The following is a 26,487-nucleotide window of genomic DNA, read 5'->3' on the forward strand; positions in this document are numbered from 1 at the left end:
AGTCTGTTGGGAACATCTGGCAGAACCCTCTGTTAGTGAGGTCTTCAACTCCCACCTCCTGGAGAGCTTCTCTCAGATCCCGCAGGAGGATGGGGACATTGAGCAAGAGTGGACCATGTTCTCCACCTTCATTGTCAAAGCAGCTGCTTGGAGCTGTGGTTGCAAGGTCTCTGGTGCCTGGCAGTAACTTTCGAACCCGGTGGTGGACACCGGAAGTAAGGGATGCCGTCGAGCTGAAGAAGGAGTCCCAAGTGTATTATCATCAGGGCTTTGAAACTGTTCATGGAATGAAAACAAAAACCGGAAACTTTTCGTATTTTGCCAGGAACAAAAACCAAACCGAAAACTTTTTAATGTATACCGGAACATAAAATAATTGTAACCGGTTAATACCGTTTTTCTTTGTTCTTGAAAGAAATATCTGACCTCATGTTTCCCTTCCTGTCATTCACTCAGTTTGTGATGATAGCGGAGAGAAGTTGAGGCATATCACCAACAATCAAGGAAAAGACAGTCTCTCAACCTCAACTTTATTCATAAAAGGTAAACACTGCAGTCTTGATATTTTGGTTTTCATTTTCTTTTCCTGTTATGTTTCCCATTCTGGTCATTTGAGGAATTTGACTAAATTTGCTAAGATATTGTGTAAAAGCTAAATTACATTTGAACTTAAAGCATCAATACACCAGAACTTTTTAGAATTGTTTGTCTCTGAGTTTGTTCATTTTGTCAAGGAATTAGAAGAATGTTTTTTTACGCTGTATAAGTTACATATTCAGGGCAGAGATGATGTTAACAGGACAGGATTTTGATGCAGCTGCACATTCTAATAGCATATTTAGAATGTAAATTACGGTTTCCACACTATGGTTTTTTTTTTACCAGGGTTCATTTATTGTGTCTTTAGCATTAATTAATTTGTCAGTAAGTTACCAGCCCATCTTTACAAGCATTTCAATAAGACAAGTCAGAATACAATAAAAATACAGTTTTAAGAGTCTGTTGGGAACATCTGGCAGAACCCTGTGTTAGTGAGGTCTTCAACTCCCACCTCCTGGAGAGCTTCTCTCAGATCCCGCAGGAAGATGGGGACATCCTAGGACATACCTGGGACTGCAGCTAGACAGCAGACTGGACTGGTCACTCAACTCAGACTGTGTGTACAAGAAGGGGCAGAGCAGGATGTACTTCCTGAGGAAGCTGGCCTCCTTCAACATCTGTCCTAAGCTCCTTTTCATGTTCTATCAGTCCATAGTCTCCAGTGTGCTGTCATACGCCATTGTGTGTTGGGGTGGTGGGGCCAGGAAAAGAGATATAAATCGTCTTAACAGACTCATCCGCAGAACGGGCTCAGTGGTCGGGCTGAGCCTGGACTCTGTAGAGACAGTTCTGGAGAGCAGGACCATGTCTAAATTCAGGGCCATCATGAACAACACCAGCCACCCCCTGCACACCACCTTCTCCCAGCAGAGGAGCACCTTCAGCGACAGACTGCTGTCACACAGCGCCTCCACAGAGAGGCTGAGGTCCTCCTTCGTGCCCCGTGCCATCAGAGGGTACAATGACTCTCAGGAGGAGCAGGGGGGGGGAGGTGGTGAGGTCAGCACGCGGTTAAATGGATTTAATTTAATACTGTTTTTATTTTTATTTTATATTTCAAATTTTTTTAGTATATGTACTGTTAATGCTACATGTGTCTGTTAGTGTAGTGTATGTCTTGTTATGTTTTGTTTTTTCCTGGTGTTTGGCTGGGCAGTGGATATGTGCAATTTCCTCCGGGATTATTGAAGTATCTATCTATACAAAAGAACAGAATGCATCTTTGTTGCTCTGGTATGAATTGGATTTAAAGATGCATAGAATAAAATTGGAACAAAAGGTTGGAGCCTTTGGAATCACCTCATATAGAGGTTGATGTCCTTGGGTTCACCGTCTGCTTGATATAAATAAAATGGATTGGATTGGATATTGGAGTGAGCATACACTTAACTGTTAATTCCTTGGGAAACATTTATATGCAGATATGGCCTGATCCCCAAACCTAGATAGTACACCTCTGATCAAAAAACAAGAGGTCTGTAGCCCTGGCATGAGAGAGTGCTGAGGTTTGATTGACAGCACAGTGGATGGTGATGAGTGCTGCGATGTGGAGTTGTGACCAATCAGGTGAGACTCCCAGTGTAACAGTGTTATAAATAAATTTCCGTCCATCCATCTTCCACCACTTATCCGTAGTTGGGTCGCGGGGGCAGCAGCTTCAACAGGGAGCCCCAAACTTCCCTTTCCCCGGCCACTACCACCAGCTCTGACTGGGGGATCCCAAGGCGTTCCCAGGCCAGTGTTGAGATATAATCCCTCCACCTGGTCCTGGGTCTGCCCCGAGGTCTCCTCCCAGCTGGACGTGCCAGAAACACCTCCCTAGGGAGGCGTCCCGGAGGCATCCGCACCAGATGTCCAAACCACCTCAACTGACTCCTTTCCACGCGAAGGAGCAGCGGCTCTACTCTGAGCCCCTGGCGAACAGCAGTGTTTCTCACCTTATCTCTAAGGGAGACACCAACTATCCGCCTGAGAAAGCCCATTTCAGCCGCTTGTATCCGCGATCTCGTTCTTTCGGTCATGACCCATCGCTCATGACCATAGGTGAGGGTAGGAACAAAGATTGAACAGTAAATGGAGAGCTTCGCTTCTTGGCTTAGCTCCCTCTGTGGTAAAGCGACTGCAATACTTCTGATAAAGATATTACAACCATGACCATACCAACAATTGGTAGAATTATTAACTTTAATGCATTATTAGTTTGTGGTACAATGAGGATTTAACTTATACACCTTACCCGTTGGGTCACAAAATTGCCGTCTCATAAAAGTGTAAAAAAAAAAAAGTGAGTTTTTTTTTCTTTCAATGCATCTGATCTTTTCCATTACTTCAGCCCTATCCATAGATATTAAGTTTTTTTATTATGTCTATATGGAATTTGCCATTACAACCCTTTTATTCTTCCAATGGGAAAAACAAAATATGGAGTATTTCAAAAAATTACCATACCGTTAAATACTTCTGATAAAGATATTACAACCTTGACCATGCTAGTAATTGGTAACAATATTAACTTTAATGCATAATTAGTTTTTAGTTAATGGTCAAAAACAGATCATGTCATAAAATTGTATGCGCCGTACCATGGCAACGTGTCCGGTGCATGACGAACAAAAATATGAGACCTTTATACAACTATTTTATTATACATATAAACATTTTAACATTCATTAAATTGCAAACATTTTACAACATAAAAGAACAATATCTGTGTAGTGTATGGTATGTTTTGTTCTGTGTGTGTGTGTGTGTGAGTGAATGTTCACTGGAACTTAAAACAGGGCTCACAGACGATTTTTTAATGCCTCTTCAGGCATGTCCTTCACATTTTACGCACCGGCTCCACACTCTCTTCTGATCAGCGCACAACGTGCAAGCCTTCTGTGATTTGGCCGGGACCGGTTGTGGCACCTCCCCTATCCCGTCTTTCTCTTGATTGGCCCTGCCCTGGACTTCACGGACCAGGCTCGCTGAAAACGGTGCTCTAGGCATTCTCTTCGGTTCTCCATGGCCGGGGTGACAAGCGTTGTGCTGAGCCGTTCCAAAAAAAGGTGGCGTTTCATGGACTTACAGCTGTTCCAGCCGGGGTATACAGAGATGAAAAGACTGAAGGCGTTGTAGCAGGAGACATTGAGCAGATGATAAAAAAAGACACATGGGCCAGCGGCACGTTTGCCGGCAGCAGGAGTAGGGGCCACAAGCCTGACATGAATGACATGTATACATTTTCAAACATCCCTCTTGATAAATAGAAAACTATTCAATATTCAACGTTTGATTGTGCTATATCGCACAAACGTAGTAACAGTAAATAAATACCAGTAAGTGAAATAAATAAGTCATGCGTAATTACCTGGACCAGGTGGTCGACGGCTCCTTTACAGCAATTGTAGTCTATTATTATTTGTGGGGGGGGTTTTCCCCGATTCCCGGACCTCTGGCTCCCGATGTTTTGTGCTCAAATGAATCAAGTTTTGGTTTTTTGGGGGGATATAAGACACGATTGCCGACTTTTGTGTGAACCCAAACAAAGATGACAGCACTTGCCGCTGTTTTGTTTCTAAGAGCTGCGTCGGACTGCATCGGACTGCAAACATGCAGAAACTGCCTGTTCTAAACTGAGGAGTCGCTTCATTGCTCGTCTCTGGAGAAATGATGAGTGAGCCAGACAACTTGTCTGGATTATTTATCTACTGCAGCTTCTTTTGATCAAGCAAATTTTGCTTGGCATTGGACAGTTTTCAGGCACCAAGAAATGTATCCTCTGCCGCTTGCAGCATCACAGAAGTGTTCCTGAAATAAAACAATAATGTGTTGTCAAACTAAACTCGAAAGAAATCTGAGAATTCAAATGTCAATATTATGCAAACAAGGCTGAAATGCAAGAAAATTCCAGAAAGTAAAATAAGATTTGTGGAGGATATGTTAAAAATACAGCAAACTTACAGTGACGCAGACAAGAAGACGTGAAACAGGAGTCCGCATGTTCAGACCATAGATCGTATATGAAGCTGACGGAGCTTCTGGCTGAAAAATGAAGCCAATACGGAGGTGCAGTAACGCTGTATTCTCACCAAAGTCCAGCAGGGGGCGATCGAGCTGGATCAAAAAGAAGCCTCTCATAGGGAATCATTTAACTTTACAGCCGAAAAGAACATGGTTATAGCCCGTGTAAACAAACAGTTTCGGTCTCTACTGCTAATATCCCCCTTCATGTTCACTGAACAAGACTTGAATTTCCATAGAAGTCAATCGTTGATTTTATATTAAGGCTTAAAATTCGGGAGACTTTTCCTGATTGACAGGCGTAGTGCCCTGTGATAGTGCTACCTACTGGCGCTCAGTCTACGGTCCCGCCCTGCTTACATGTCATATCATACGTTAAAAAATGATTACAATTTAGGTTTGAAGCTTTTAATTGTACCAAAGACAGCTAGCTAACGTTAGCTAAGACGCTAGCTAACTAGTTAACGTCTTAGCTACCGTCTAAGCTAATCTTAGCTAACTAGCTAACATTAGCTAGTTAATTTACGACACATTCACTGTTCAGTCCAGGCAACAAACAAGCGCTCAGTATGCCATATATTCACCACAGCTCTTTAATGTCACATTGCGCAGTTCACAACACCAGTTCTAAACTATTTCAGCAAATTTGACTAATTCCACTGACCGTATAGCACTGCACACCAGGAGGAAATTTGTAGACTGTTCCACTGCATCTCCACTGGAAAGTAAGATTCCCGGGCGAATGGGCGGGGCTAAATTCTTACGTCAACTCTCAATACTCTCAATAGCCAGTGATTATGCTTGGGTCATATCATTGGTTTTTATTTTTTAAAAATTTTGTCCACTGTGGCAGGTCTTACGTGATTTCTTTTTTTTTGACAATATTTTCCCTGCTTTACAAAAACACCCGCCTTAACCACTACCTGAATCAGGCCATGCCCACACTTAGCCACATAAGTGCGTTGATCAACATGTTTATAAGCAGAACAACTCGGGACCGGGACGTGTGGAAATTAACGCCGTTACTGTTAGAGGACGACCTCCATCAGAGTTCTCTCATGCAGGCAGAGCATCCCAGTATTGTTCAAGTGATCCCTCCTGGCAGATGCACCGTGATTGGTTGGGCACTTGATTGACAGGTAGTGGGTGGAGTCAAAAAATGTGACAGCGTGAGGTTTTCAAGTGAGCCTATTCAAATATATAGGTGGAGACATATTTATTAAATTAAAGGACACATTCTAATTTTACAGTAGTTCTTTATACCTTTTTGGATTCTTCGTTGACATCATTTCACTTCAGTGCACATATTGTCAACATCACAGCAACATGAGATAGAAATGAATATTTTCCTAGAGCATTATCCCCTTGCATCCTGTCCTTTTCTCACCAACAGCAGAAAAGATAAAGATGAAAGCACTTGTTTCTAACACACACAAATTCATCAAAAATAATGAAAAGTACAGTTTAAATTCTGGCATCATAAAAAGCACAGCACCAAAATGACAGACAAAATCAGTAATAAAAGCAACGGTGGATTACATGTTCAGTTATTTAGAAACTTTGCCGCAGACCAGCAACACAACAATAAGTTGCTACAGAAACATGACAAAATTCTGTACCCACATAAAACAAAACACTGAAGGCATTTCATTATGAAGACCAGTGTGTGTTCTCTGGTGCATAGAATCTGATTGATAATTCAACATCCTCACTTTTGCACAGAAATGAGCAACAATCTGCAGCTGATAAGACAATCTTTTATTCGTCCCAGTGGTGAAATTTACCAAAATTCACAAAAACAGTGACCAGTTTGTATTTTAGCCACCGACTTTAACCATCCTAAAAGAATTTTCAGCACTGGACACACATTGTCAGTGGAGTTTACCAAACTGTAACTGGGATGGAAACAACTGTAATTTAAAGTAAGCCAGATTTGTTGTCTTGATAGTAACGTAATACAGAATATCTACCAAATACTAAATATGAGAAATCAGGAGATATCGAAGAAGCTTCCATCTTTAGAAACATGCATTGCTGGCTGTATTTCAATAATTGCTTACCTTTCATGCAATTATCATGTTACCAAATAATTTACAATGTGATTCTACCCAATATAAGAAGTGCAGATTTATAACTTGATAAACTTCTGCCACATTCTTTGTTTCAGTCTTGGCACAGACCTGACACTGGAACAACTTCAGTCACAATGATCTGAATAGGCACATTTTAGTGTAATTACACAAACCAAGAGTGTAGCAAGGTAACAAAGTTCCATGAGACAACAGTGACTGACAGAAAAGAACATCAATGGGCAGATGACACAAAGTTAGTGTTTTCTCTGTTCATGTTAATTGTCTGTTGACAGCAAAAGCAACTATAAAATATAGAAGCTCTACTTTTACCTCATTTCATTCAAATGCTCCACATTCACAAAAAATCAATGAAATCCACACCCACAATTTAAACTAGCAGGTTCATCTGGTTACAGAGGTCCAGACGATAAGTCTGACTTCAAGTGGTTTTTACCAAATAACTTCAACATATTCCAGTGTGTGAAAACTAAATGACGAACAGAAGTAAAATATGGGCGTTCACATCAGGACACTCAAAAATTTCTTATATACATAGATTTGTTGTTGCTATAGTTTAGCTTAAAAATAAAAGGCTTTCACCGTTTACTTCACCCAAACACAATCTTAATGCAAACACAGTTGTGAAATCCACATCACTATAAGAAAGACACAGAAACAGATGGCTCTTTGGGCTTCCATGAGGCTAACTAGTCTTCTTTACAGCTCTGAAGGTGTTTCATGACTCGTCTACGAAGCTTCTTTAGCTCAGTTCCTCTTGGATGACAGGTGAAGTATGTTCAAAACCAAAAGGAGGTCCCTCTATCCAAGCCTTTGGGATATACATTACCTGGATGCATGAGCATCTATGAAGACATATCTATATATTATATCATATCTATAAAGGCATTTTTTTAATTTTTCCCCATCCTCTGCAGTTACATAAAACCTCTGTATGGGTTTCAGCCAGGAGGGACATCACCCTGAAATAAACATGCTGTCATCTTGTAAATACACTCATTTGCTGTTATTTTATTCATCCTGAGTAAGTGGATAAAGAGATAAAATTAATTTTATTTGAAACAAAGAAAGAAAAACTACTGTGACACCTGTACAATTGCACACAATGGAAAAATGTATGGTTTAACAATAAAAAGGTTTCATTTTAATGATGCTTTTTAAAAAATCTAATTATATAGGCAAAAAAATGTTTTCCTCCAACTCTTATTGTTAAGATGCAGTCTTGCTTTGGTGCTGATGATGGCAGCATTTCCAAGAAGAAAGACACAATAGGACAGAACAGATGCAGAACAGTGGACGTTTGCTAACAAATAGCTGCTTCTCTGTCCTCCTTTCTGGTAGAAAAAAAAATCATTCAAAGAAAATCAAACTTAAGACCACATAACAGAAACAAGAGAATTTCTCCTCCTGTCTGTTCTTTGAAAAATTATTATCTATAAAAGCTCTGGGAACCACTGTTAACCTGCCTCTCAGAGCACAGGTGCTGAATGAGTTTTCGGGCGAAAAGCCTTTCAGGCTTTCTCCGGTGAAATAAATCCAGTTGCAAGTTTTTGACTTTTGTAATATGTGGTAAAGGTTACTCTTTGGAGTGAAGTGCTCCCATTGTAGGCACAAAGAAGAACCAAGGCAAAGGGTGTACTCTCAGGGCCGCATGTGTCCCATTTGATAGGTCTCTCTGTAGTGTGGTCGGTGTTGGCGCTGCCCCTGTAACGGCTGGCTTGAGTGCTGCTGTCTTCTCCTTTTCAGTGTACCTTAAAAGCAACAACATGTCAGTAAGGGTCCAAAAAACATGACCGATGTGAGTAACTAATGCTGCTCTTTTAATAAACTATCAACAAAATATCCACAGGATAAAAGATGAGGCCAACGTAGTAATAACATAAACAACCATGAGCTAGGAATGCTTTTTGCATTTGCTCTCTCTGACATATGTCTGAAGAAGATTGATCAGATTGAAAATCTACTGTATCTACTGAGAATAATGCTGATTTCAGGGAGTTTAAATGTGTGCAACGCTCACAGCAGTGGTACAGAGTTTAGTAACGACACCCCACAGCAAGAAGGTTCTAATCCATATGTGTCAAACTCAAGACCCGGGGGCCAGATGTGGCCCGCCACATCATTTTTTGTGGCTCGCGAGAGCATAAAAGATTAGAGTGTCTAAAAATAAATTGGTCAAAAGTGTGCTCTGACCGAAACTAGATTTCCCCCCACAATGCAGTACTTTGGCTCATTTTAACTCTGACAAAAATGTTTCGAATAAAGTTAATGTCGTAACATGTATTTGATGTTATTTTTCTTTATTCGCTTGGGATAGTTTGATCCTTGATTGATGGAGTTCTGTGGGTTTAATAACCTGACAAATTAAAAGGATTTATGTTATATCAGAGCAACAAGCAAACATATTTTTTCTATGCAAATGTAATGTTTGTCAATTGAATAAGTAATAAATTCAGAGTTCTTTAACATTACGTAGTTACATTTATTTTTCTTTGCATTGACTTACATTTAGTAACATTTATTAGTTACATCTGACCCTTTCAGGGCAGTCATTATGCTGATGTGGCCCTCGGTGAAAAATAGTTTCACACCTTTTTTCTAATCCATCTCAATGGCAGCTGTAATGAATGGATAGATGGACGGCTGGACGATGTACTGTACCTGGCAGTGGCTTTGGTGGTGGCAGTTTGGGGTTGCTGCTGGGGGTGTGGACACTGCAGACCTTGATGAAGCCAGCCATTAACATAATGAGCGCAATGCCCATCAACAGCACTGCCCACCAGTGAGCCTGAAAAACAGGTTACATTAAAGGACACCTAAATTCAAGAGACAAACAGCACGTGCATCGTGATTCCATATGATTAGTGTTACTATGCAGACAAATATTGAATGTTGGCTCCACTGGAGAGACACTTACTACTATCCACTCTGCAATATTCTCATAGAGTTCTGCATTGAAGATGGCTTTCTTAAGCCTTGCTAGAGGTCCATCAGCATCCACCAGACGACACCTCATGAACACATCACAGTAGCCCTTGAAGTCGTTGCAAGGTGAGCCAGGCTGCAGCGTTATGACTGTCTTGTTGAAGTATCTGGCCCACTTGTCTGAGCCTGAGCTACTGCAGGTAGCAGGGTTCACTGAGGGCAAAAGAAGTGACATTAGACATGTTAACAATAACGCAGTCTTTTAGCCTCAAAATGACAAAGTTAGGCTGATATTATGTCACATAACCTCCGCTAAATATTACTACTGTGTCTGTCACTCACTCTTCTCCATGCAGCAGACGTGGCACAACTCGGCTGCCTCATCCTTGCCGTCATCGTTGCTGGTACAGGTGCAAACCTCCAAATTATACTTGTCACAGATGGAACCCGAGCACACCTGACCCAAACAGGTGTGTTAAATAATTTAACATAAAAATACAATGTCAACAATTATGCAAAACACACATGGAACCGCAGAAGAGCGGTTCATGGTACCGTACCCCACTGATGCAGACTTGTGTTTCTGAATGGCAAGAGGTTAAGTTTTTCTTTGGTTCTGAGGCGGGACACAAAGCGGTAGCTCCATTGCACCTTCCCTCCATCGCACACTCCGACTCCAGTCTGCATCTTTCATTTGTGCCCTTAAATGAGCACTCTGATGTGCAACACGGACCCTGGCTGGGACTGCATAATTTAAAAAAAAAATTCTATAAGTGGTAAAAACCTTGATGTTTATTACAGTTCTAATATGTATATGAGGAGATTACTGTGCACAAATGCATGTTCATCACATCTAACCTGCACAATTTGCCAGGTCGTAGTTTACACTTTTTGCCCTCCTCTTCATTGGCGCTGTAGCAGCAAACGTCTTTACACTGATCATTATATCCACAGTCACACTGTTCTCCAGCTTCAACGAGTCCATTACCACAGATGGGCTGGCCAGATTCTGTAAACACCAACACAGCATGATTAAAGTTTCTCTCACACACATAGAGTAGGATCGATGTCTTCAGCAGATAGAACTCACCAACAAAACAATCATCTCTCTTTTTATTTAGAACAGCACTTATGTTTCGGATGCTGCAGAGGGAGAACTTGTTATTGTTGAGCTTGTCTCCTGATGTGGCTCTGGCATACATGATGTAGTTGCCCTGCTCTTTCTTGTCCTGTGCCTTAGACTCTCCAGGGGTACACTCGATCCCAGAGTCATGCTGTGAAACAGCAGTCCAGTAAGTAAACAGAGCAGACAGATTTGACATAGAGCTCAGAGTTCATTTTACCTCAAGAAAGTAGTGAATCCCTGGGATGCACTTCAAAAAAATTTGTGCATCCCAAAATGACGTTTATGTATCCCAAAAGAATATAAGTAGAAGCTGTACACAAGCATTGGGTTTTGCCCGTAGTGCAATATAAAAGCAAAATTTTTTTTAATTTTAATGATTTTATAAATAACATCATAACTGTCATAAGTAAAAAGAAAAAAAGTAAAATTACATATTAATTTTATGAAAATGTTACAGCCTGGTGGTCATTCTTTAAAAAAAAAAAAACTTTTAGAAATAAAGAAAGATTTAATAGTTTTTTTTTCCACTCTTGCTTTTCACTCAATAGTTTTCTTTGCCTTTAATTAATATATTCTCCTTTGGACACTGCACCAAGCTGAAAGAGCCTTCTCCAAACACAAATTTTTGTAAGCTGCACCATCATTATTTTGTCTTGGGTGCTGATATTTAGCCGTGTAAAACAAACAGACGTCATGTTGCCGTTTGGTCAATTTTAACAAAACTGAATTACGCAGGTGAGCCTCGTGATGAGAAACTCGCGCAAGATCAAAACATAATGGCAATTTCTGGATTTGAAATGCAAGTAGAGAAATGGATAAATTGTTAATATTTCTGTTGAATGGAAGTCAATTTTCCCCAACAATATATTGCTGAAAAAGGTATAATCGATTTTTTTAACGTAAGTAACGGTATTTAAAGCTTGCATCCCAGGGACACACATTGTCTGATAATTGTGCGTCCCCGTCAAAAAATGCGTCAAAGACACAAGGAAGCACGCTAACGAGAACACTGGAGCTGCAAATAAACTTTTGTACAGCTAAGAAAGGGAGAGGGCAGCGAAATGAAACATATAGTACTTACAGGAGATCCAAAGTTGTGTCCAACTTCATGGGCAAATGTGATGTGTGAAACCTTTGGAGGGACGTGGGAGGCATAGTTCTGGACAGTGATGATACCAGTGTTCAGAGACTTCCTCTTTCCATCTGAGTATAGTTTACTTTTCTCACAAATTCCCCCAGAGCTTCCTGTGACAGGAAAAGAAAAAAGGATAGATTGTCATTCCATTCAATTTAGAATTCAGAGCAATGCTAATTAACTGTTATGGTAATCAAGAAGGATCTTTCAGCTTAAAAAAAAAGCTTGTTGATTCCCAGTGCAAAAAAAATCCAACACACACATAAAGACGTAGCATATATTTTTAAAAAATGCAATCACCTAGAGTAGCTATGTGAAGAACTACAACATAAGAGAGCAAAGAAGCATTATACTTCAAAAAAAATCTATCATCGAAGTGATCTCAGGTCGTTTTGACCAAAGCATGTAAACTATTACATCCTAGCCTTTCATGTTTTTCTTTGAATTACGGTACATAAAAAAATGGAGAAAATAAGATGCACTTGAAAAAGCACAACAAAACACTTTAAATCCCTTTCTGTCACAGACACTGCATGGATTCTTTTAGCATTCCCATTTTTCCTGTACTGATTAACTGTTCTTGTTGAAGTAGTCCTTGTATTATTGTGGTGGTGCCTGGAGTGATTCAAAGGAATAGCAAGAAAATCCTTCTTAAATATTATTCTGGCATGGCATATTTGTGAGGAAAGAACTACACAGCTATAATAATATCTTCTCGGAAATCTCATTTTGAATCCGAGCAGAAAATGACACTTTTTTTTTACAGATGACTGTTGACGTAATCATTGTGTAGGCTTTAGGGGATCTTTTAGCAAGAATTAAATAAAATATTTGCAATTATGTTTTCATTTTATAAAATTTGTAAAATCAGCTATAAAAAAGAACTTCTGTTTTCAGCAACTTTTGTGGAGAAATGTTTTGTTGGTGGTTTATTTACTATTTCCCTTTATGTGGGCAAATGATGGTCAAAAGATGGGCAAATGACGGACATACAGACAAATGTAACCTTATAAGGCCCCTCTAGTGGGATCATAAAAAGTCTTAACATACAAAACGATCTCTTGCTCAATTATACATTATACAGTAATCACTCGCTTGTTTGCGTTTCAAAATGCCTCGCTTCACTGCATCGCAGATTTTCAGTAGGTAGTCACGTGGTCTAGTACAGTCTAGTATAGGTCTAGTGTGTGTGGATGTCTGGATTGTGTACCAACCTGAAGGAGCCCCAACCCAAGCCAAGCCAAGAACCCCATCATCAAAGTCCCTGTCGGTGAAGACATATGCCAGACAGTAGTCATCGTGGTTCTGTTCAGAGTTAAGCTCCAAAAATTTCTCCACTCCAATGTTGGCAAAGTGAAAAGGATTAGTTGGGTCATTTGCATCCTCTGTCGTGTTAATCTGCATACATGAGAAACAATTTCGGAAGGGAAGTAAGAATGGATAAACCTCACTTCATGTAAACCTGACATAAACTGGTTGTGTGACAGACTCAAAAATGGCATTCACTTGAGCTTCAAGCCACTTTTGGGTGACATTCAACTTACCCTGATCCTTTTAACCATAAAGCTAATATTACGAATGCCCATGAAGTCCGTGGCCTGGTAAATGGTGTCAATGGCTTTTACATGGCTGGAGATCTGCAGAGAAATTGATCCTTGACATTAGCAGTAATGCATATGCAGCACAGAGCAATTTAGATATTAGAGGTTAACATTTTGGAGAAACAGGATTTTACAGACTTTACATCTGCTTCAGCAGACACAAGAGCCTCTTCATGTTCTCTGTGAAGGGTCTCATTTAACCAGGTCATGGCAGATCTGACTTCACTCAACACAGAAACCTCTTAATGTTTCAGTTCTCGATACACAGGTACATACCTGGGCAATGACAGCCTCCCTTGAGCCATAATATTTAAAGAAAAGGTGGTCAGTCTGGATAAAGAGCTGGCAAGTATTCTTCTCTTTTGCTGCTGCTCTCCTACTCCTCAGAATAACAGGACCGTGGGAGATCTCCTCGTCCAATACACTGTTCACTCCCTGAAAAAAATCTCAACTGTCAGGAACAAAAAGGGAAGATGGATTGGGGATAACAAAGCACAGTAACCCCTCACTTATTTGCACTTCAAGATGCACGGCTTCATTAAATCGCTGATTTTTAGTAGGTAGTCACTTGAGCTTTAAGGAGGAACATTGACCATTGGTGTTCAGTTTTGTGCAGAAGGGGCTTTGTGGTGGTGATGTTAGCACTTACTTTTGCTGGCTCCTCCATTCCAGACTCCTGGTACTTCCTCATCTTTTCAAACACAGCGTGGTCAGCACAGCCACCCTCTGCGCCATACTTATGAGGATAATCTGGCAGATAGAGGGGCGATAAAGGAATGATTGTGAAGAGCTTATACTGCATCATGGATCTCTTTAGAATCATGTGTAGCAGGCAAGAGAAAGTGGAACAGAGTGAGCAACTGCAAGAAGAAACATAGCTATATGACGAGCTTTAGATTTGACTTGGTTTTGTTTGTCTGATTAGCAACAGTGTCTCTTTCATAGCATTTGTTCAACTTTCTGTCTGAACGGAGGACAATATTACCCATGATCAGCTTCTACTCACTAATGGAATTTATTTTCTCTTTTACCCTTACATGTTCCTTGGGGATAAATAAAGTTTTTTGAATTTGAATGCAATGTATGACCTGCATTGGGGCGGCAGTAGCTCAGTCTACCAAATCTTGGGCTGGGGACCGGAGGGTCAGCGGTTTAAGAACCGTGTCGGGCAAAAGCAAATTTGGAGTGTAAAAGGTGCCAGCTCACCTCCTGAGCACTGCCAAGGCGCCCTTGAGCAAGGTGCTGTCCCCCTTATAAATTGCTCATTAGGGCGCACCACAAAGGAGCTGCCCGTCACCCTACCTCCCCCTTAACTGCATGCCTACAGGCTCCTTGAGTGTGTGTGCATTACGGGCCTGTAGCCACTATATATATGCATGTGATTAACTAACAGTGTGTTCTAGAGTGGACTAGAACTAGATACTGCCGCTGTCTATGTGCTTCTGCTCTCCAGATGGGTAACAAGTATAGAAGACAGGAAATCCAAAGGCCTGGAAATCTGGCCCCCATTTCAGCAACTACAACCTGATGATGACTGCAAATTCTATCTGGCCTATCTGCTACTCCCTCTCTTCTCCTTGCTCTGTCTCTGTCACCGTTGTATTTCCTTTCCCACCCAATCGGTCACAATGGATGACCACCCTCCAGAGTCTGGGTCCTGTCTGGAGTTTCTTCCTCAACGAGGGAGTTTTTCCCCACCGCTGTTGCTTATGCTTGCTCTGAAGGGTCCTGTTGGGTTTCTCTGTCTGTTAAAGTGCTTTGAAATGTCTGCTGGTGTGACTAAGCGCTATACAAATACAAAGGTTGATCGATTGATTGACTTAATTTCCCTATGGGGATTTTTTTTAAAAATTACATTTACATTGAATTTTAAATAGTAAATGGAATGAACCCCAAACGATCCCTTTGAAGAGAATGTTCAACAATCCGGTTTTACAATTTCAGATCAGTGCGACCCCTGAAGGGAAAAGCCGAAAAGAGAAGAAAACATTTCCATGACAAGAACATGTTGCAGCAACAGGCTCTGCAAATCACTTCTTTTTATACATATGTCTTATTATACGTATGCCTTCTTTTTCAGCATGAACTAAACACATTTCAGCGACAAAACTTAAATCTGTGGCACATCTCATTATTATCATTTTGTTTCAGCAGCTACAAAAACAGAACGGGATCAGACACAGTCCTCTGCTGAGTCACAATGGTGGAGTTCACCACTGACCATGCTCAAATAGATAGATCGATAGATAGATAGATACTTTAATAATCCCGGAGGAAATTGCATAACAATGTCACATTTATTAAATAAAATTCTGCAACTTAAAACTGAATAGCACCAAATTTTTTCACCAGATTTGATTTTTGGGTTGACGTTTGCCCATCTTGTAAAACCCACATATTAAGTATTTGATTTTTCTGTTTGGATGCATCCATACTAAGGGGGTGGACCACTTCTCTAAGTAAATGGTAGGGGAAACACTGGATGTTGTTCTTGTTTTTTTAATTTTTTGTTTGTTTCAATTACAATAAAATATCAAGACATAATGTTTAAGGTTGTGAGTATGTTGTTTCAACACACAGTATACACATACTGTTTCAGAACATTGTACTTTTTGAAAAGGTCAATAAAGGTTCATTATTAACATTGCTACTAAGATTATTAATGGTTCATTAAAACTGTGGAATGGAAACAATGCTTTCAACCACTGCCAATTGGTTTTGTTCCCTCTAATCAACTTCATGTTCTTTAATACTTACAGAATGACATGCTATCACCTCATTAGAAACAATTCTTGGAGCTCTGAAATATACCCTTATGTACGTTTGCTGAAGTTTCCTTCAGCAGCTTAAAAAAGTTGACCTGCCTGTATGTGTACTTGTGTTTTCAGCCTGCAGTCAGGGTGGGGTTGGAAAGAAACTCACTGACTGGAATCAGGAGTCTCAGTGAATAGTGTTTCTACTGGTGATTTGTTTATTTTATTATCTTTTGACAACTGCTCATTGCTTGCCTGAAATGTAATCAAAACCCTTCTAGAGCTGCCTGTGGAAAAAAAATTGGGAAGGCTTTCTGTTTCCACACTAAGCATTTATCAGTTACTTGCAAGCTTTCCATAGCCATAGCTATGAATCATGCATACGCAGAGTCATACTCCTCTCATACTTCTAGGATAAATAATGTTTAAGCACAACTTTCTCTGAGCTTGTCAATCTGGTCAAGCCTTTTACCAATAGTCCATTTGTTTGGAATAAATTGGGCTTCTGTATCCTTTTAATGCTCCAAACACGAAGCCATCTGTCAATGGCAAATAATCTTTCTCTACGAGGGTTGTACCTATTAGCATTTGAATCATACACTGCCTGGCCAAAATAGTTGCTACCAAAAAGAAGTCACACACTCATATTTTGTTGGACTGCCTTTAGCTTTGATTAAGGCATGCATTCCCTGTGACACTGTTTCAATAAGTTACTGCAATATCACAAGATTTATTTCCATCCAGTGATACATTATGTTTTCATCAAGATCTTGCATTGATGATAGTGGGATCTGACCGCTGGGCAAAGCCATCTCCAGCACATCCAAAAGATTCTCAATGGGGTTAAGGTCTGGACTCTGTGGTTTCCAATCCATGTATCAAAATGATGTCTCCTGCTCCCTAAACCATCCGTCCATCCATCTTCCGCCCCTTATCCGTTGTCGGGTCACGGGGGCAGCAGCTTCAACAGGGAGCGTCAAACTTCCCACATCCACCAGCTCTGACTGGGGGATACCAAGGCGTTCCCAGGCCAGTGTTGATATACAGGTATGATCCCTCCACCTGGTCCTGGGTCTGCCCCGAGGTCTCCTCCCAGCTGGACGTGCCAGGAAAACCTTATGGCACGGGCATATTTCAAGATGACAATGACAGGATTCATTGTTTAAGCTGCTATTTGGCACACCCAGGACCAGGTGGAAGGATTACATCTCGACACTGTTTTGGGAATGCCTTGGGATCACCCAGTCAAAGCTGGTTGATGTGGCAGGGGACAGGGAAGTTTACCGATCCCTGTTAAAGCTGCTGCTCCCACAACCTGACAACGGGTGAAGATGAATGGATGGATGGACATACATAAACCAGAGGTTCATGCTCAACACACTTTTAAGAAATAAATGTATCTTTATGTACGTTTTACAAACTAGCCAATGCAGACTATGCTGCCCTCAAGACAATCCATCACTCACAAACCTCTTCAAAGGAAGTTCAATAAAATTGAAAGTTAAAGAATGACGCAATTTCATAACGTACCACCTACCTGGATTTTCTTTTGATCATCTCTTGAATTATATCTAGATCTTAGAGTCGATAAGTAAAGTCGGTACAATGGCAGGTACTTACTGATGTCATCCTCATGGTAGATGATGGAGTGGAAGGGAACATCCTTGTCCTTGAGGTACCTCTCAGAGGGCTCAACGTAATATGTTCCTTGATGAGTTTTAATGAATCCTTCAAAACGCCCATCAATCACAGAGCCATGGGTCAGTGTACCCTTTTCACCTGAAATACAAAAGCAGACGTGGATGAACATAGACATATCTGTCTATGAAGAAATTTTCTTTTAAACTCCCTCTTTCCATGTTTGTGTGACATCACATCTAACACAGGTGGCCCAAAAACAGTGGACAAATACAGAAAACGTCCTTTGTGCTTAACTTTCTTTAATAGACTCACAACATTACTACATCAGATACATTTACCAGGGTTGATGACCCAATGAAATCAGGACTTTTCTGCTCTTTGTTTGATAGCCAGGCTAAAAGTGCTCGCATCTGAGCAATGCCAAGAAAACTCACTGCCGAGTCTCACTTACAGGTCGTCAGATAATGCATCTCAATCAATGATACCAATGAAACTGACACACAAAACATTCTGTATGTGGTCAATAAATAAATAGTCATTGTCCTCAACCTACGAACACAACTGATACTTTAATAGGGCGTTTAAATTATGCTGCTCAGCATGGGTTGCAGCAGACAGGAGAACTAGAGTAACTGGATATGGCAAGCGTGTGGTGATTTTTACCCACCAATGTTCGTAAGTTGGATTTTCGTATTTTGAGGACTACCGACTTACAAAGATCCGACTTACAAATGTTTGTAACTACTCGTACCTTGAAGGAGACACACATGGACACAAGCACACCTGCAAGTACACATGCAAGCACGCACAGGCATGCACACACACACACACACACACACACGCACACACTATTCTATATTCCACATTTTAAAGGCCTCCTTTGCTTGACATGTCTGAAGAAATCAGAAGAGATAACTCAGGTTGATTCCTTCAGATGCTCATAGAAATAGAAATAAATAAATAATTGGATTACCCTTCATGAAGCTAAACGTCCATCCAGTATGTGGTGTGTGCAATCAGCTGACTTACCAAAGACCTCACCACTGTAAATGTGTGATGTATCTATGGGTGTCTCCTCTCCTGACACCTCAATGATGAGATCGGGGGAAAATAAAGATGCATCTCTCTTCATCCGCAAGTTGAAATATCTAAATATAGAAGAAAAATATAGGAAAATGAAAATTAATGTCATTTCACAAACAAAATTTATTTACAATGCAGCATTGCTACTGAGCTTCCTTAAACTGTTGTACTGCTCTGTTCATTATGTCAAAATACCACATGATTGCTGGTGCACACTTCTGTTCTATAATCCTTCTGTCCTGTAATCCTCTATCTGTGATGTCAAAAACAAAAAGGCAAGCATCACATGAGGTCCACAAGATCCTCAAGCTTCCCAGACACCCAATGTTCAGAGAAAAATTCTTCATCATGAATTTCTTTACTAATCACATGACTTGTAGCCCCCAGCTGCTAAGCTTCCTCCAGACAACTCAAAGGATGGTTTTGTGTTTTATGCACATTCCACAACGCGGTAGAAGAATGTAATCACGTGTTCTTTTGTCAACAGGATAATACCCTCATATAATCCAACAGCAGCCATGTCAAGACAGGAACATATTTTTCTGAAGCATGATTGAGTGTCATCACTTGGTTTTTTTAGTGGTTTTGTATCAATTTTAACTCATTTAGGAGGCATGTTCACAAAGTACTGGACACCTCATGTCCCAAAATGAGCCAACCTGAAAGACTGGCAATCTATTCTACGCCAACATACTGACTTGGTTAATTATAAATATTTGTATTATTTTGCTTTGAAAAAAAGGACAATTAAGGACAAGAGAGAGGAAGAGACTGATAAACGAGGAAATAAACCTGAAAAAAAAGAAAACTAAATTTATGGAATGGATACTGAAACATGACACAGATCATCTGGCATGGATCTAGAACAAATTCCTCTGCTTGTTATTCATCCTGGTAGACCCATTACATTTGCTGGCCTCTCTCCACCTTATTATTAATAACAATTAATATAACCTCATTCCTTCATCAATGCCTCTATCAAATCACCATAGAGGCATTCATATCATAACACCATTTTGCTTTGGATAAAATATTAGCAACAGAAAAAAAAATTAACAGAGGCTTAATTAGTTTGAATTGAGTCAAAAATCAACAAACAAGACAGCGACTTAAAATTAGAAGCATATAAAATAGATTAGCTGACAACAAGAAAAAGCAGTTAAAAATATCCCACACGCTCAAACAGTTTACAAGTTGGGACAGACAGACAATCACAGATTCTTGTTTCAGACAAGAAAACCTGCAGATAAGTCATGACTTGCAACAGAAAGGAAGAGGCTGTGGATAGTCGATGCTACTGACTGGATGCCACTGACAGATGAATTATTCAGATGCATCCCAAATCCTGAAAATACTGACTTAAGCATGACACTATGCACAGCTCAAAGAAAAGGAGTTCCCTCTAGCCTACAGGATGTCTGCAGCAGATAACAGACAACAGTTCTAAACGCTGAGCTTCATTCTCTTCAAGAGGGGATGACTGCATAACTACCACATTTTTACTGAGGTCATACCTCCATGAAGACCAAATAGTCCCCTTTAAATCATCACAGCATCGAACACTTCCATAATTCCATAATTTAAGGGAACAGCCACTCCAAGTGGATGGATTTGGATATTTAGGTGCACAAAATCTGCACATGCATATTATTACCAACCTCCTCAATACAAGTAGCTCTCAACCTACGAACACAATTGGTTCCAAGAGGCTGTTCGTAAGCTGAATGCAAGCTGATAAGTCTGAGGGAATAGTTCTTTGGTATTTAGAGTAGTAAAGGCATTTAAATCACCTCAAAATGCAATTGTAGATTCACTTCATCAAATGTGTCTGTTAACTCGACAAATAGCAAATATTCAGAGTTCAGCTGTGATTGCTTCTGGGCAGAATCCTAACCCACCCAACATTGGTTCCTACGTCACGTAGCTGCTACAGGGGGACCCCAACCCCATCAGTAATTCTATTAAAAAAATGAACATACACACTCTATAGAGAGCGGAACTCGAACCGGGAACCACCTTGCTGTGCAGCGACAGCGCTCACACTGCGCCACTCTTTGACATGACATGGCGGCACACAGTTGTTCGTATCTACAGTTGTTCGTCAGTGGGATGTTCATATCTTGGGGACTACCTGGTCGATTCTATTTGACAAACAGCCATTTATTAGTCCTTGAGAAATTAAAGGCAGTGTTAAAAAAAAACACTATTTATTAACAGGTGACTTAAGAAGTCCAGGCTTTTTTTCAAATAGCCATTTTGTGAGACTGAATGGATACAATGACTTTTTTCATGTGACAAACGAAACACAAATGATTGTGACGTAAGTTCACTTCCATGAGTTAAAAAACAAAACAAAACAAACTTTCCTGCTTTCTCTTCATGGGTGTGCAATTTAGAAGTGCAAAACTGCAGCTCATTATATCTACATCTGGGGTTTCCAACCTTACCAAGCAAGAGAAACTGTTCATAAGGAGGTAACGGATTCTCTCCTGATGGGGGGTATCAAGCAGTGCAGTTATCCAGGCTTACAAATGTGCTCCTCTTTTGTCTTTTATAAGTTTCTTTGCACAAAGTAAACATTGGAAAAGAAGTTGAAGTTGCGTTGAAAGTATATCTTTCAATCGTAGTCTGTGAAAAATGTAAACTGGGTCTAAACAGTGTCTAGCATTAGTGGAGCATGGGGAATCTTGTAATATCTTCTCCAATTCCTTTTCCCACTCCTTTTTCATGCAACTACTGTCAGCTTGTCCAACTTCCTGTAATGCATTAAATATGAATGAAACAGGACCTTTTTACAGACACACTCCCTAAACAGTGGTACATACCTATCTGGTGGTGTGGCTTCTAAATGTTCTATATGCATTTTTACGAAGTATCTCATCTGAAGGAACCTAAAGTCCTGAGCGGTCTATATTGCTCTTAAAGCTGTTGCAATAATGACACAATAATAAAACGCACATTGGATGCACATCTCTCTACTTTCTCTGTCTTTTTAAAGATGCTACACAGTTCTCAGACATGCTGCTCCTGGCTAATAAATGCAGTGCTTGTGTTAACCTAACCTAAGTGTATCAATGACAGGAAAGGCCACAAATGGAAAAAAAAGGGAATTGTTTAACTGGGCCTTGGTAACTTACAGTACATGAAACAGATGTGGTAAAAACAAATGCAGAGGAAAGTTGCTGAAAAGATACTTCTAGGGTCAATGTCATGTTCTTCAGTCTTACAAAACATTAAAATGATGAGCAAATCATAGACACAAATTGAAACAAAAAGGGAAATGGAAAGGCATTTCCTATTGCTAAGAATAAACACAGAATGCACACTGTATAAAAACGGAATTTACTGTGTTTGTACCTTTGCCTAAAATAATTGTTTCCAAAACACAAATGGTATCACTGTGCTCAGATAGCTTTGCCTTCAACAGGATTCAGCTCAAAGTAAATGCAATTTAAAAGAGAGTTTCAAAGAAGGGAACTGAATACAAAGGATCTCCACTATCAGAAGTTAAAGAAAGGACGGATGTGATAACAGACTGCAAAAATCAAATAACCACAAGGCTGCCGCTGGTGCTCCCAGGAAAACCTGCACAAGCAGAGTGGCAGGTTTTATTTTTACCAGGTGCAAAACACACTTAACACATGATGAAATCCTTAAGTGTCTTGGGTTTATTAAACGTTCACATACGGCTAGTTATCTAAACAGAAATCAACAAGTTTAGCGAAGGACTGCCTTTACACTCAGACTTAAATTAACAATTAAGTACTTAAATATTTCATAGTATTTTAGGATTATAGCTACAACATAGAAGCTGATACAAATATTAACAAGAATTCAAGCAGTTTAGTGAGAGATTAGGGCAGAACAAAGAGAGGGTAAACAATGGGAAGGACACGGCTTGTTTGCTCGTGTTGAAACTAACCTTCCATGTGCATGGAAGTCCAGCTGCAAGGTCTTGTCCTGAGGAGAAAGTGCCCTCTTGGCCCTCTGGTGACTGTTGTGCAGGGCGTCAGTGTCATAGGATAAACCTTCATAATGTTGAATATATTTGTTCAAGGGTCTCCCAAACTGACCTGGAAGAGAATTCAACAGCTCAACATTCTTTTTCAGCAATTTATAAAAAATCCAACATTAATCTAATGTTTCTTTACTACGATTCCCGCAGAATCTGACAGACATAACAGACTGGTCCAAGAGACTGCATTGTATATTTTTGCAGAAAACAAATTAATTTTAGCATTCCATAAGACTGAAAATAGATAGATTGTGTATTGATTAATTTAGTAAATAATGATCTTTAAACACACATTAAAAAAAAGATTAATAAGACATACGTCAAGAAGGAAAAAGCAAGGAAAGTGACATCACAGAAGGAAAAGGACAGATTAACAATGACTCTGTTCTACTCAAGTGTTTGGAAATGCTATGGTAGTGATGTAAAATTGACAAATGTGACATGATACTGACGCATCTAAATTAAAATCATCCACAACAACTGAAGGTCAATGGACCATGGTAGGTTAGACATGTTAAACAGGCTTGTTTCATGTATTGATGTGACCCGGCCTAGAGGTAATCCTGCTGGCTTTCATACAGACCATTTTTTTGTCCTTTTTACAAACACAATGAAAGTCAGTTTAAAGCACAAAAGAGGAGCATGTGATGCCCATCAGGTGACCAAGGCTCTGTTTCAGTACTACTGTATGTCATTCTCGAAGAACAGTGACTGGATTGATTACAGGAGGTTTAAATGCTAATGGTCCTCCATGAAGTGGCACAGAATACTCCTAGCCAAATATCTGTGGAAGGTTTTAAGTCATAATAGGGAATGCCATCATCTAAACTATAAAAAAAACAGCATTTAGTAACGAAGTCAATTGCAAGGGCCTGATCTGACATGTGCACTTGAACTAATATAGTTATAAAAACTTTCAAAGATTACCAAGAAAACTGAATTAAAACTGTTAATCTGACATCTTGAATTCCTTCATGCAACTGAAGTAACAACTCTCCTAATGGGTGAGTCTAGTCGTGGGCTAGTAGCAACTTGTCCATGTATGCAGCCAGAAAATATTCCACCCATCAGCTTCTTCAGCCTTTCTTTCAAACTGCAAATATGACAGTAAACTAGACTAAACCAACAAACAACCTGAAAATCAACTAGAGCACCTTTGAGATTAGATTTACAGTAACTAATAACACATTATACTGAATTTTACAAAAACAAACTCTACAAGCTCAGATTGCCAAAGATCAACCTTTTCAGTCGAGTACAACAATTCAATTACTGTGCAACGTGACAGTTTGATGCTGGCGTGCTTAATAACTTTGCATTCATTCTGATATTTCTGGAAATAAGCAACACCATTGATCCTCTCAAAGCATTAAAAAAACAAATGCATAAAAGCATGTGGTAGCTATAGTATACTAAATTATATATAAATATTACTATCAGAGTTTTCACATGCACAGTAGATGGGCTTGTTATCATGGTAACTGGTGTAACCTGACTATTTGAGAATGTAAACACCATACAAACTGCAATATACAGCATTATTTCAAAAATCGATTCATGAAATGTACGACATGATACTTCATAGTTTAATATGATATATTTTATTTGAAATAAACTATCAAAATGTCTTCACTAGTGTTCAGCAACAACGGGAAAAACAATAGCAGAAGTGTGTTTGATCATGACTTTTGCACATGTGTTGCAGCCTCAAGTGACCCAGTGATGTGTAATTGTTTGAACAGGAAACTGCTGACAGGAACTGAGAAGGTGGTAACAGCGTGGATCACAACAGAGCTGGGCCTTGCATTACCTTTCATGCTGAGTGATGCTAGGCTGGCTAACACAACACATCAGACGCCCCACAGCTCAGAACAACTCAAATGTCTCATTACAGCATCATTTATCCTATGGTACTGGAAAAACAACAGTAAGTGGGTTGGTTGAAAACCAACAATAGCAAGTCTAATCCAGATAATGGATAAGGAAAGAGCTTCAATGCTCCAGAAAGTGTGCAGCTACATATCATCACCATAAACAGGCTAAGTAACAGCAGCTGAAGAACACATACAAACTGAAGAACACATGGCTCATTAAAATGTAAAGTTAAAAAATGTTGCTGCTAAACAAACAGACACTGATGACAGAAAAAAACCTATTTGGCAAAGGTAGTCATCTGATTCCTTACAATGAATCACTACAATAATATGACTCCTTATATTTAAAAATTAATCATAGCACTTTCACAGAAAACAGAGTCAACATGCAACGCTTAACCATGACATCTCAGCAAAAAAATGAAAAAGCTTCCATTTATCAGTAGCGACTGACAAAAAAGTGAAGTGAAAAATGTAACATCAAACCTTCTAGTTGGTGCTCAAATATAAAAGCATCTCTGGAGAATAAACTATCAAAATGTTCTTCATTTAGACTTGTTACACTTTAAGTTATTCTTGAGATTATTTCCTACTGTGAGCTTATGATTCATTCTTAAAAGACAGTATAAATGCTTTGCTTGAGCAGTTTCTAAAAAATTTTTTGGGTGGCAAGAGAAATGGAATGTTAACCCACCCGAAGGTGACTTGTGGAACTTTTGTTTCAAACGTGCACCAAAACAAACTTTTCAGCTGGGGAACAACAAGTCAAGGGAGGGAAGTGGAGATAATTTTAGCTTACAGATTTGCTTCCAACAGATGCTGAATCTGTCAAACGCTGCAGGCACATATCATATATCTGTCTAGTCACTTACTGTCTTACAGTAACGTTACTGTCACGTAAAGTTCAATTTTACAAAGGTAAAGCTTCAGTAGATATTTCTGAGTTACACCATCGCCAGTGATCATTTCAGTCTTGTATTTAACCTCATCATTTGTCATAAATATTGTAATGTTGTTTTAGCACTCAGAACTGTCAGATATGGATATTTTCCATTAAAAAGTGGCGTCTTTACATATACAAAACTTAATGAACCTGATCAATGGTTGTCTGTCACGATCACTGAAGTTAAATTATCTTTAGCCAGCTAGCTAGCAAGTTAAATGTCAGAGTACAACTGCCCGATCCGATTAGCATTAGCTCCGCTGAATATCAGGGAGTACTTTCCATTTCAGTGAATCAATGACAAACTTACCTGTGACATCTCGTAGGCAGTAAAACAAGAGAATGAGGTTGAAAAATAACATGTCGATAGCCCCCTTTAACCGTCTTTAACCTAGCTAAGCGACTAAGCTAATAGTTTCTTCCTCTGTCACTTATAAGGTGTTCCCCTTCCTAGTTAGGTGGTTCCCATCGCAGCCACCGGCTCGAAACCCGACGTCAGACAGACAGCTTAGACCGACAGACAGGTACTCCTCCCTTCCGGCGTGTTATGCCAAGAGAGCCTCGGCACACCCATCTGTCTGCTGTTGTGAACTTTATAAATCATGAATACACAACCCGAAACAGCGATGCAGTCTGATGAGACGACAACAACATATGTCTGGATGAAAAATCCTAGACCTAGCATGAAACGAGCAC

The 26,487-nt window shown here is 39.8% G+C and overlaps 1 protein-coding gene and 1 long non-coding RNA gene across 2 annotated transcripts; both read right to left on the bottom strand.

Moving 5' to 3' along the window:
• Positions 1-3,321: 3,321 nt before the first annotated feature.
• Positions 3,322-4,730, bottom strand: LOC137600422 (uncharacterized). The gene is made up of 3 exons (XR_011036935.1): positions 4,546-4,730; positions 3,953-4,392; positions 3,322-3,801 (listed from the first exon to the last, which is right to left on the bottom strand). It is a non-coding gene; the product is annotated as an uncharacterized lncRNA (long non-coding RNA).
• Positions 4,731-5,804: 1,074 nt separating this feature from the next.
• On the bottom strand, positions 5,805-26,480 carry LOC137597129 (disintegrin and metalloproteinase domain-containing protein 10-like). Its single transcript, XM_068318098.1, has 16 exons — positions 26,102-26,480; positions 22,882-23,032; positions 18,906-19,024; positions 17,856-18,014; positions 14,132-14,232; positions 13,759-13,917; positions 13,426-13,518; positions 13,096-13,279; positions 11,828-11,991; positions 10,711-10,894; positions 10,479-10,629; positions 10,181-10,364; positions 9,963-10,077; positions 9,613-9,833; positions 9,357-9,483; positions 5,805-8,446 (listed from the first exon to the last, which is right to left on the bottom strand). The coding sequence occupies exons 1-16, from the start codon at positions 26,151-26,153 to the stop codon at positions 8,337-8,339; spliced, it is 2,274 nt and encodes a 757-aa protein (XP_068174199.1). The 5' UTR covers positions 26,154-26,480; the 3' UTR covers positions 5,805-8,336.
• Positions 26,481-26,487: the final 7 nt, after the last annotated feature.

The sequence above is a fragment of the Antennarius striatus genome, chromosome 1, assembly GCF_040054535.1.
Source record: "Antennarius striatus isolate MH-2024 chromosome 1, ASM4005453v1, whole genome shotgun sequence".
In the NCBI taxonomy this organism is placed as follows: domain Eukaryota; kingdom Metazoa; phylum Chordata; class Actinopteri; order Lophiiformes; family Antennariidae; genus Antennarius; species Antennarius striatus.